Source organism: Saccopteryx bilineata, chromosome 10, assembly GCF_036850765.1.
Source record: "Saccopteryx bilineata isolate mSacBil1 chromosome 10, mSacBil1_pri_phased_curated, whole genome shotgun sequence".
Taxonomy (NCBI): domain Eukaryota; kingdom Metazoa; phylum Chordata; class Mammalia; order Chiroptera; family Emballonuridae; genus Saccopteryx; species Saccopteryx bilineata.
The window spans coordinates 65,565,248-65,578,364 of NC_089499.1; the positions used below are offsets into that span (position 1 = coordinate 65,565,248).

At 42.8% G+C, this 13,117-nt stretch overlaps 1 protein-coding gene across 1 annotated transcript in view; it reads left to right on the forward strand.

Annotated features, from left to right (window-relative positions):
* EIF4E3 (eukaryotic translation initiation factor 4E family member 3) overlaps positions 1-12,280 on the forward strand; it is an 88,981-nt gene extending 76,701 nt beyond the window's left edge. Inside the window, exon 7 of the mRNA XM_066245838.1 lies at positions 8,372-12,280. Within this exon, the coding sequence (XP_066101935.1) occupies positions 8,372-8,442 (71 nt within the window). The 3' untranslated portion in view covers positions 8,443-12,280. The remainder of the gene's footprint in view (positions 1-8,371) is intronic.
* The last annotated feature ends 837 nt before the right edge of the window (positions 12,281-13,117 follow it).

Sequence of the window (13,117 nt, forward strand, 5' to 3'; positions counted from 1 at the left end):
AGGAATTAAGCAGCAATCATAATATGATTAATGATAACATTGATCAGGCAGGGACTTGGTGCCTCACAGGACACCTCCTTGTTCAGGGAGGCGTGGTGACATAGCTGGAAGGCGATGAGCTAGAATTCAGACACAGGCAGTCTGACAGCCGCCTGTTCTTATCACTGCTCTCTCTGTACTCACTGGGTATTGACTAGTGCCAGACCTTTAATCTGCACTCTCTCATTTAATCATCCCCACCCCCATTTACAGACAAGGAAGCAGGTTCAATGTGGTTGGGTGACCTTCCCAAAGTCCTAGTCTTGGAGTCAGGATCTTAATCAGGCTGTCCATGTTGCAAGCCAGGTCTTGGGCCCTCCAACTTCATTCCATGCCACACTTTGCCACCTGCACTGCAATGAGTAAAACTGCTAAAAAGCCCAGGGGGGGGGGTGGACTCCAGAGGCTGCACTACCCAATACAGACAGAGTGTATGTGGCAATTGTGAAGAGCCTGCCCAACAGCCCAGCCGTCCTTCCCACACCACCATCCAGCATCTCACTGGAACCTTTGAAAGATGGAACGGTAGCCCAAGGAGGCTGTGACTGGCACAAACGCATGTGTCTTACTGAGGATGTGAAGCCCAGGTATGAACACAGGTGTTTGTACTTAAGGCCCTGGCCTCTGCAGCTATGTACCTTGGAGGACTCTGACCTTGAGAGGATGTATGGGTGTCTAGTTCCCGTTTGTGTGCCATCCCCATGTTACTCCAGGCCTGTGCCTCCCTCTGTCTGCCTCGTCTCTGGGAAGGCAGAGAAACTGCCACCCACCTTCTTCATAGAAATTTTGCAAAGATTAATTGGATAATTCCAGAATAGTTCTTTGAGCTACTTGAAGGAAAGGTGCCATCTAGAAGTACAAAGTAAAATAACAATAATAATTATTATATTTAAATGTATTTATTAAAATCTCTGTGGGCACAGTTATGAGGAAACCAGCTATTACTTGTGGAAAATTCACAAGCTGTTGAAACACCCATTCCACACAACCCTGCTGGCTTGCTGGCAGAGTGACCACATTCTGGTACCAGATCTGAAGTGTGCCCATGAGGGGTGGGAGCTTCTATCCAGAACCACCCATTCTTCCGTACAGAAATACCCTGCCACCACCCCAGGCCCACAGAAGACGGCACCTGCCATGACCCCAGACTGGGGAATGCAAAGTGCTCACACAGCTCTTTCCAAAACTGCACTCCCTTATTATCTGCAAGAGAGAACTTACGTTTGGGGCTTCAGCATCTGTCTTACAATTAATGACTGCCCATTTACCACAGGGACAGAAAATTCCTACCACCTCAGCTGAGTGCCTGGAAGGACTTTTCTCTCTTCTTATAGAACCTGTGTTTATATTTAGTGGTAGGCCAGATAATGAGGTTTTGATGCCACAGAGCTATTTTGGAGAGTTTACTCTAGGCTTTCAGGATCCCTCGGCTGCTAACATCTGGTCTGTTCAGATGTCACCCTCTCTTCATTCAGAGGGCCTGGATTTGGTGGGTAAGATGTTCTTTTTTACAATTGACTTGCCTTTGATCTTCAAGACTGCCTTTGCCGCTTAAACACCTGGCCATGCTTAGCCTCTGCCGCAGTTCTGCACCCTGCACAATGTTTGTTTCCTTTCATGTACAGATGGCCGCCATGCTATGTGCAACTGCGCCGCTGGCCTGCTCATCAGCTCAGGAGAGACTTTCCTCCAGCCAATTCAGACAGCAGAACTGAATAATTGCTGGGATATCTTTCCACCTCTCACCACTTCATCTTTGCTCAAGGCCACCCCACCAGTCCCTATCCATCAAGTCCGAGCAGTGGCTGAGCCACCTAGAGCAGAACTTCTCAAACAGCCATTTGCATACAAATCAGCTGGACATCCTATTAAAGTATAGATTGTGACCCATTGAACAGGGATGGGCCTCAGTTTCTGATTTCTGACGGGTCCCAGGTGACTGTTGACTCAGGAGTCACACATTGAACAGCCAAATCTTAGATTGCTTCTGGAATCATCTCCATTCTGACCTTCGCTGTGATGTTTCTGTCTCTTCCCCTTTCTCTTAAAACTTAACTGTCCTAGGTTCTATTGCCAGAGAAGCACCCAGGTGACTGTTTCATACTCAGGTGCTAATAGTCAGTAGAGAGCAGATGTAGAATCAGAAGGCTTTATCTGAGAGAGCAAGGTACAGGATCTGTGTTGTGACTACGGTGTGAGAATCATGCTTCCAATGAATGAGCCATTATTGTTTTTAATATATCCTGACAATATCCTACCATTATACAAGTTCTTAAAAGAGTGATTGTATTGACAATATAAAATTATGTATTGAATCTTTTTTTAAGTTCTTTTAAATTTATTCATTTTAGAGAAAGAAAGAATGTGGAGGGAGGAGCAAGAAGCATCAACTCCCATATGTGTCTTGACCAGGCAAGCCCAGGTTTTGAACTGGCAACACCTGGGGTTTTGAACTGGTGACCTCAGTGTTCCAGGTTGATGCTTTATCCACTGTGCCACCACATGTCAGGCAGTATTGAATCTTTTTACACATATTCTTCTCCCACCCTCAGAAAACACAGGAAGCAGGGAGACATAATTTAGTAATAACTCAGAGTCCCCAAACATAACAATAGCATCACATTAACTTGTGGTTGAGAAGATGAGCTATGTGCCTGTCAAACTCCATTCCTCAGCTCAGACCAGCTGATTCTGTTCAGTCTTGAGAAAAGCAATTTCCATATAATAAGTCTAATGACATAATTAAACATTGTCATCACAACAAGATTTATGCTTGCTTTTCTTAGGAATCTTCAAGGGTGACATTCAAGGTGAGCACGACCATCTGAAATCTAGCGGAGGCAATGGCTCTCTCTCGAAGGGATGGTCCTTTATACCATTATTAAATGGGTTCTTCTGATTCTCCCATTCATACATCAAGGTTAATAGGGAGTTGAGAATCTGTGTCAACTAAATGGATATCCTGGTTCCATAGCATGATTTTCACCATGTTATTTAACCTTGTTTAGCCCAGCTTTCCCTACCTGTGTAATGGGCATAATTACCATCATTTATTTGGGGCCTGTGATGTGATAGGCCCTGTAGAATCAACTCCCCTGTCCCTAGGACAACCTTGTATAGCTACCTAACAAGTATTGTGCTATGAGTATCAACCAGTAAGAGCAAACTGGCCCTTGCAGCTATTCAGGCCCTAGGGACTCTGCCCTCACCTCCCTTTAGTTCCTCCCTTTAATCATGGGTGAGGTGATTCCCTAGGAGGGGCTGGTTCAGGGTGTATGCTCTAAGAATCCCAGGCAACTGCTCCTGACAGTCTGGTATGAGAGGATTTCAGTAATACATTCCTACTTGGCTGATAAAAATACTGAGAATTAGGTGATGCAAATTTCCCAAGACTACACAGCCAGTGAGTGGTGGCCAGGGTATGTCTGACTGTCAAGCCCAGCCTTATCCACTGAGCTGCCCCATTCAATGTGACATGAGATGATGCATATGAAAGAGCGTGGCATGTATCAGATATGTGCCTGGTGGGTGTGCTGGTCAAATAAGTTTATAAATATGATGTATATATTTGCTCGCTTATAGTTTACATTGGGCATGGGGGACAGGCTTTAAGCAGGCAGGGTCGTTATAGCCTAAGGCTTAGTTTTAAGCCTAAGCTTTTCCCCACACCCTTGACTGTTACATGATGGGGGCGGTGCACTCTCATTTGGAATCCCATTTATGCATCAGATAAATGGCTTTGTATCAGAGACTTCCTTGTTTGTATATTGAATTAAACGTTTTGATTTCTACACTATAAAATGGGGCAGAGGAGCCCATGCAGAAGGAGAGCAGAGAAAGGCTACATGGAGGAAAAGAGAAGCAGCCAAGATGGCGGAGTGTTGAAGGAGAAGCCAGTTTGTACAGTTTGTGCAGAGAGGAGATGGGAACTGTTGAACAAATAAAATATATTATGCTCACTTTGTTAAAGATGGTGCTGCCCATGTGGAAGCCTGTCACCTAAGTGATATTAGTTGCCCTTCTTGCTTGGGATGGGCGTGATTACGTTAATATGTGTTAGGGGAGGGCTTTCACGCCAAAAGGTTTTAAAAGGAAGAGAGATCATGTTGTTCCAGGGAAGAGTGATTATGTTCTAGGAGGAGCCCATGCTGTAGGAGAGCAGAGAAAAGAGAGCAGAGAAAGGCCACGTGGAGGAGAGGAGAAATAGCCAAGATGGCGAAGTGCTGAAGGAGAAGCCAGTTTGTGCAGAGAGAAGGAGATGGGGAACAGAAGTGAATAAGGCTGGTGAGGTAGAAACCTTTGATTCTAGGAAACTCGGATGAGTCAGTGGGTTTGAGAGCCCTGAATGGAAAGGGAAGTGTTTTCCCACTGTGTGTATTTCTTGCCTGCTGATGCAAGCTAGGATTAAAGCTAATGGCCCACCAGTTCTTGGCTCCATTATTTCATTACCATCCGTCTGAATCAAATGCGAACCTGCATGGACCAGGCGGCTGTAATGGTGCTGTGGCTACTGGCTTTACAGGGTGCTCATCATATCTTAGTTTTCTTTGCCCATTGATTCCTGTATATATCTCCTCTCAATTCAATGCTACCTGTACACTGGGGGCTGGGGTGGAGTGGATAAAGTTAAACCTTTGACCTTCTCATTACCCAGCAGGGCCTGGCCGGTGCTGTGACTCATGGTTTCCAGGTCTCCCAGCTGCACCCTGTGCATGTGGGAGTTTTCTAGCTACAGGTCCGTGAAGAGTTCCAGGGCAGGATGTTTACATCCCCTAGAGGAATGGGCACAGAACCAAGCCAACCCTTGCTTGGCAACCCCTAGCCATTCTTTCCAGCCTGAGGCACCTCGCCAAACCAACACAGGAGAAGAAAACACAAGTGCTGATGTGCTTCCATTTTACATAGAGCATAATAAAAGTTTTCAGGATGATTTATTTTCCTGAACAAGAGAATACAGGGGATGGCATCCATTGTTCAACATGCTATTGATGACTTTTACTCTCTTGTCGAAGACAATTGATCCTACAACACTCTGTGGCAGCGGGAAAGTTATTTGTGGAACATAAGGATTTAAACCCAAGGGAAAAGGTATATTTCCAAGCACCATATAAATGAGTTTCTTTAGACCCTGGCTGGTGGCTCAGTGGAAAGAGCATTGGCCCGGCGTATGGACATCCTGGGTTTGATTCCTCTTGATCAAGTAACTTTGTAAATATGATGTATATGTTTGTTCGAATCAAATGCGAACCTGCACGGGGCAGGTGGCTGTGATGGTGGCTGTGACTAGTGGCCATACAATTCCCCATAAGGGCACACAGGGAAAGTGACCATCTCTTCTCTCCTTCTCCTTCCCCCTTCTCTTCTTCTCCCCCTCCCGCAGCCGTGGCTGGATTGGTTTGAGCCTGGCCCCTGGTGCTGAGGATAGCTTGGTTAGTCCAAGCATGTCAGCCTCAGGGCTGAAAAGATCACTCAAGCATCAGCCCCAGATGGGGGTTGCTAGGTGGGTCCCGGTCAGGGTGCATGTGGGAGTCTGTCTTTCTGTCTCCCCTCCTCTAACCTAATAAAAGTGGGGGGCTTCTTTAATTTTAGGTGATAGGCTTGGAAATGTTACCCATACAAACTGAGTTTTAATAACTCAATGGTTGCTTTATTGTAATTTTTTTTTTTTTCATTTTTCTGAAGCTGGAAACAGGGAGAGACAGTCAGACAGACTCCAGCATGCGCCCGACCGGGATCCACCCGGCACGCCCACCAGGGGGCGACGCTCTGCCCACCAGGGGGCAATGCTCTGCCCATCCTGGGCGTTGCCATGTTGCGACCAGAGCCACTCTAGCGCCTGAGGCAGAGGCCACAGAGCCATCCCCAGCGCCCGGGCCATCTTTGCTCCAGTGGAGCCTTGGCTGTGGGAGGGGAGGAGAGAGACAGAGAGGAAAGCACGGCGGCGGAGGGGTGGAGAAGCAAATGGGCGCTTCTCCTGTGTGCCCTGGCCGGGAATCGAACCCGGGTCCTCCACACGCTAGGCCGACGCTCTACCGCTGAGCCAACCGGCCAGGGCCTTTATTGTAATTTTTATAAAATATATTTCTTCCAACTGACATCATTCAAGCTCATGGAGCAGAGGGCCTGGAATTGTACTATTTCTCAAGACCCTTGTTTGTGGCCCAGTTAACATCCGTGTGTGGCCTTGGGGGTAGGGATGACTTGGAATCCTACTGTTCTTTTCTCACCTGAGAAACCAGCTGAGTGCTTTTCCCCTGAGAATTACAGTTAACCAGGAAAACACAGAAGTTTGTTTTAATTTCAAGCAAGTTTGAAAGAATGGCAGAGTCTTTACTTTCAGATGAATGAGGAATTTTTCCTTTCCAAGAAGTGGCATCTAAACTTATTAATTTATCACATGTTTAGTGATGTTATATATATTCAAATGGATATCAATAAAAATTTAAAATATGCAATAGCTTATTTTAGGATTAGCACCATAACTCAGGTATTAATGTCAGCAGATAGAAGTTTAATTCTACGTTTTCCTTTTATTTTAAGCTTTTTAGGTAGTTTGTGGACAAATGAGTCTGCTAACAAGAGATCCTGAAGAAAGCCGTCAGAGCGAGGCATGTGACTGTCCGTGTCTCCCAGGAGACTTCAGGGAGGAAATAAAAGATAAACAAAGGCACAAACTTTTGCTGATTCCCTTAAATGGCGTTTTAGCTATGAAAATGTGAGCATTTCTAAAAAATTTTAGTAGACTCAGCCACTCTTCAAAGATTTCTTCCATCTTGATTTTTAGATTTATGACTATGAACAGAAATCAGCATTTCTCAATTGTGAATCACAGCCAAACGGGCCGTGTTTGGGAACAGCTGGGTCTTGGGCTCCAAAGTTGGTTGTCTGGGTGACCCAGAACAAACTGGTTAACCTCAGCCAAGTTGTTATGCCATTGTAAGATGCGAACAATTGTAGCTTGTTGTGAACTTAAAATTAAGTGGCACAAATGAAGTATTATTGAATACAAAGGAATCCTTCGAGAAATGTTTCCCCTCCCACTTCATCCCCCCAAAAAGGAAAAAGAAAACCTACATATATGTCAAAATTAAAAAATAAAATGGAGCCCTGGCCGGTTGGCTCAGCGGTAGAGCGTCGGCCTAGCGTGCGGAGGACCCGGGTTCGATTCCCGGCCAGGGCACATAGGAGAAGCGCCCATTTGCTTCTCCACCCCTCCGCCGCGCCTTCCTCTCTGTCTCTCTCTTCCCCTCCCGCAGCCAAGGCTCCATTGGAGCAAAAGATGGCCCGGGCGCTGGGGATGGCTCTGTGGCCTCAGCCCCAGGCGCTAGAGTGGCTCTGGTCGCAATATGGTGACACCCAGGAGGGTCGCAACATGGCGACGCCCAGGATGGGCAGAGCATCGCCCCCTGGTGGGCAGAGCGTCGCCCCCTGGTGGGCGTGCCGGGTGGATCCCGGTCGGGCGCATGCGGGAGTCTGTCTGACTGTCTCTCCCTGTTTCCAGCTTCAGAAAAATGAAAAAAAAAAAAAAAAAAAAAAAAAAAGGAGAACTTTAGGAAACTTTCTCCAATGATACATAATCATATCCTTAGTACATGTACTAATAAAAGAAGTATGTTTTGATTCTTTCATCCTCTCAATAAATATCAATTGAATGACTATCACCTTTGAGGCATCAGAAATAACTTCCTTCTACCCCAGAGATGGTGACACCGAGTTATGTAAGCAGTCATGTCTAAATTTAAAGGGGTTTTTTGTTTGTTTTTCCCAGCAAGAAAAAGTGGCTGGGGGCAATGCTACTGAAACCAACAGGATTCAAAGTTGAACCACCAGATCTCATTCTAGAGATTTCCAAAAGATCTAAAACAATATTCTTCTTTATGAAAGAGCTCCTAAAATCCTTGAGGCTTAACTCCACTATTCCCTACTTGCAATATCATGTTTAGGATTATTCTAAATAATTCTGAGACTTTTCATAACTATGTCTATTTCTAGCCTGCTCTGGGAAGATGGGATTCCACAGAAGGCAGCTCACGTGATTTTTAGTCCGAATCTATAAATAATTGGTGTAACCATTTTAGCCACCAAAACTTCCATCTGGTTCCCTGTTCACAGGACAGTAGGCCAAAAGCTTGGAAGGGTAATAATATCCTGCAGAGCGTGAACACTGTGGGGTAATTGTGGGTGTAGTAGGAAATTGACGGTTTTCTGAGGATTGTAACTTCGGCTTCCCCAGGGTGATTTGCACAGGATCAGCAGGTTAGATGGGAAAACAAATCAGTTGTAGGAAGGTATTATTTCCTCTTCCATGTTCACTTATCCTTTGTGTTTCCAGGCATTAAATGTAATCATGGTTCAGGATCAAGAAGGCCTCACCTCAGCCCTGGCCAGTTTGCTCAGTGGTAAAGCATCAGCTCGGCATGTGGATGTCCCAGGTTCAATTTCCAGTCAGGGCACACGGAAGAAGCAACCATCTGTTTCTCCACTCCTCGCCCTCCCCTCTTCTCTCTCTCTCTCTCTCTCTCTCTCTCTCTCTCTCTCTGCCTCCCTACCCATTTTGCAGCCATGGCTTGATAGGTTCAATATGTTCCAGTCTGTTGTGGATGACTCTGTGGAGCCTCTTCCACCTCAGGTGCTAAAAATAGCTCAGTTGGGAGCATGGCCCACATGAGCAGAGCATCGGCTCCTGACAGGGATTCCAGTGGGGTGCATGAGGAAGTCTGTCTATCTCCCCTCCTCTCACTTGGAAAAAGAAGGCTTGACCTCACTCCTGCTCCTCGTGCAGACTTTTTATAATTCATGAATTTGAGAGTCAGAAGAATACTGCTTGTTTGGGGAATCCCAGGTGGAGTTTGCAGGATAGATATTAGAAAAGTCATGTCTTTTGAATGGTAAACTGAGAAGTTGAAATTAGCAATGAAAAACCATACATGCTGAGAAGTGGGGTGGGGCTGAGGCAACCCATGATGTCACTTTTGCATCTATAAAGTGTGGAGAAGTCCTGCCGGGGGTGAGGATGACGGAGACGCAAAGTCCCGACTCCGGGGACCAGGTTCAGTGACACAGATCCACTTTATTCAAGAAGTAAACTAGCTTATATACATGGGTTCAGCCAATAGGATGGTAGCGTGTCCTTCATAGCCAATGGATGAAAAGATCAGGGAGCTGCGTGGTTGACGCTAAGTCACTTCCTTAGAGCGGGTGAGCTCCCTTCCTGGGTATGCCCAGGAAGGTTCTGGGAGCTGGAGTATTCTCACAGCATTGCATCAGCCACGGCTGCTAGGAATACACTCTGCGCTCCACCCACAGTAAAAGGTCATTTAGTAGAGCTGATCTGCACTTGAAGAATTCCTAATGGGCACAGTCAGTTCAGACTCTGAGCAGATTTTGTTGAAGTTCTGGTTGAAGGGGGTAAAAACAACAGACACACAAGCATACACTCAACAAAAGAAGGGGAAAGTGTGGGCATCAGGCTTGTCCCTGCTGATTTAAGGATAACAGTTAAAGAGAGAACATTTCAAGTTCAGGGATGGAAGCAAGGACAGCCCTGAAACAGGAGGTGGAGAGAGCGAAGGGGAGTTTACAGCAGCAGAGGCTGGAAGCACTGGCAGAAACGGGGCCCCAGGAGAGAACGTGTGAAGCAGACCATCAACAAAACCCACCGTGATGTGTTAGGAATGGTTAAATCCCAAAGTTGGTGAATGTCAAAACTGTGGTCCCTACAATTATTGAAAGTGAAGCAGTTAAAATGGAAATCATTTGAATTGTGACAGGGCAGGAGGAACCTAAGAAATATTTGACATTCAAATGCCCTTTTTTAAAATTGCCTTTTCCCCAAAGTTCTTATTTTGTGTCTGCCTAGAATATTAATAAGGTGGCCGATCATCCTCCTTTAGGGAGGACAGTCCTTTTTTAAGTTCTGTCCTCCCTTGAAAAGTATCCTCCTACAGGTCCTCCTTTTTGATATTGGAAGACTAATCTGTAAATGTCCGTATTCGGTCGATGCAGAGTCGATCCATTGCATGTGATGTGACATATTTGTATTTGACATGATGATTCATCAAGGATCAGTACAGTGTGTCTAGACATGATAATGAGATGCAAGCGTTCCGCACGGGAGACCTTGAGAGAGCATGTGATATACCGAGCGCGCAAATGGCTTTGTGCACTTCTTACTGAAACACAACACGGCACATACGACATTGTAGATTCACGATTATTTCTTTCTCAGTAAATATTCAATCATAGGTAAGCACAATTCACGTTTTATTTATTATCTATTTAATAATTTCCAATTATGTATAATTTTATTTACAAGTATTTTCCCGAAATTCAAATTTTAAAGTGGAAATCTAACCTCAAACCATATCTATTAATAACGCATTTTGATTAAATAGTTGCATAAAACATGTTTTAATTAGAAAATGATAAATACACCTGAATATCACTCCAAATTAGTGGTTTTGTTTAGTATTTAGTTTTGTTAATTTAGCTTCCAGAAAATTTGCCTACTATGATGTAACGTTTTCAGTTCATAATGTGCTTGCATCATTCATGTAGCTCTATATTTTAATTTTAAATTTCATTTAAGGGATGGAAAAATAAAAAAAGAGAAAATGCCATTTCAATGATAAATTGAAAAAGGAATTTCCATTCCTCATATCAAAGAAAGATACCTTTGTTTTCTGCAATATTTGCAGCAGAAAATTTTGTATTGCAGTTGGGGACAGAGCAGTGATAAGGAAACACTTGACCACCAACAGACATAAGCATCATTAGATGCATCAGCTTCCAGTTGTAAAGTAACAAGTTTTTTTTAAAGCTTCGAATTATTTTGAAGATGAAAAACAGTTGGCTGCAATGGAGGGAACATTTGCATTTCATACCATAATTCACAATGAAAGTTTTCATAGTATGGATTGTACAACTAAATTATTGAAAAAGTTTCACAATGCAAAATTTTCATGTGCCAGGACAAAATGCGAGGCTATTTTGAAATCAGTGTTTAAAAATTACTGTGAAATACAAATTTTGGTGGGTGAAGACACAAAGGGGTGAATAATGTATATGTAAAATTACAAGAGTTACTCCAAAAGAAGATACTAGGAATAGGTCGTAATGCTCATATTTTGTCAAATGCAATCAACACAGCATCATGTACTGTGCCAATTGATATAGAAGTAATAATAACTACAATTTATTTACATTTTAGTTGTTTTATCATTCGTGATGTTACTTTAAAACAATTTTGTGAAGAAGCAAATGTTGAATACAAAAAACTTTTAGGATATTCAAAAGTCAGATGGCTTGCTCTAACCCTGCCATAGAGCATGCTCTATAATTATTTGAGCCTCTTCGTTCATATTTTTTAAGCTTAGACAAATGCCCTAAAATCCTGGAATTGTTTTTCAATAAAAAAATATCTGAGATATTAATGTATTTTGTACATAATCAAGCATCTATTTTTTACAAAACGATTCAAAAGATTGAAGGTGAACACATTTCAGCTATGGAAATTAGTCTTATTTTGAATGATTTTATCCTTCAATATAAATCTCATTTTGAAGAAAAATTTCTTCCTTTAATTATAAAAAGAACATTGTCAAACTTAGAGGAATCAAATTCAGGCATAACAAAACAGTTAAACAAAGAAGTGCAGGATTTTTACCAGACATGTTTTCAATATATCAAAGAATGGTCTGAAACAAACATCATGGGACATAACAATTTTCAATGGTGTTTTTTTACTTCATCGCAAGTATATTGGGCAGATACTGATCTTGTCTTGAGTTTTTATCTAAAGAAATGCCAGACATCAAAATAGAGGACAATTGTCTCTTTGAAGAAATTAGAAGACTGAATGTATATTTAAATTCTGAAAAATTAATACAATGGGAAAATGAACACATTGAAATTGATAAAAGATGGGTGGAAATATTCAGCCATTTCAGAAATGAACATATTCCGTGTGAAAATTTATTTATTCTTGTTCAATTTACATTGTGCTGCCTGGAACTAATGCAGCAGTTGAAAGAGTTTTTTCAATTGCTAATGATTTTTGAACAAGTGAGAAATCGAGATTGAATGTTGATACTCTAGCTGCAGCACTTGCCGTAAAATTCAATATGAAGGATATTTCTTGTTCAGATATTTTCAATATATTGTTACAAGATGATACATTGACAAAAATATTCATTCAGATAATATTCTCTAAATGAGTACTTTTTTCTTATACTTATTGTTAAAAATTAATAGACATGTAAACAATTACAATATAAATATTACAAATGTTTTTATCATGCATTTATCATATTATAGTATATTATTGCAATGAATAAAATGTTTCTTTTATTTACAATATTGTTTTCTTCAATTTATTTTTGTCTTTTCATTGTAAAAATGTTGGTCATCATAATATTGTTCTTCCTTTCTCATTAATCACGGGGTGTTCTGTATCTTCTCTATGGAAAGAAAAGGAGCATCTATAGATGAGAAATGAATCGTGCCCTCCCTGCCTTGTGCCATGAACTCAGACTTTTCACCTGTACCCAATAAGAGTGATGAGAGAATAACTGGAGCAACCTGGAAGGGAGACATGTGTGAACGAAGACCTGTTGAGTGTGGAGTTACAAGTAGAGCACTGTGCTGGCTGTTAGAGCATCAGTCACTGGAGAGGACAGGTGGGGCTGAGGCCACCCTTGCTGTCACCCACTCCCTCAGGATCCCCATCTCATGAGCTCATTTCACTTCCCCATTAACCACAAAACAAGCCTGGAATTAAAACCATCTTTATTCTTGTGCTTCCTGAAAGTGACTGGCAGAGAAGCCACAGTACTAGCAAGTTCTGATCAAGGAATTAAATTCAGGTCTATTCACAACATACATTAACTTTGTGGGTGGAGATAAACCTGGAGGAGAGAAAGGAAACATGCCTAGAAGCCCCTGGAAACTGGCAGACAGACTTCCTGAATGAGGTCTCTCCAAGGAATGTTCTCCTGGAATTAAACCTAGGACTGAAATACATTTGCACATGATTGGGCTTAGACTTGGAGTTGTGTTTCCTTGTATCATGCTGCCAGGG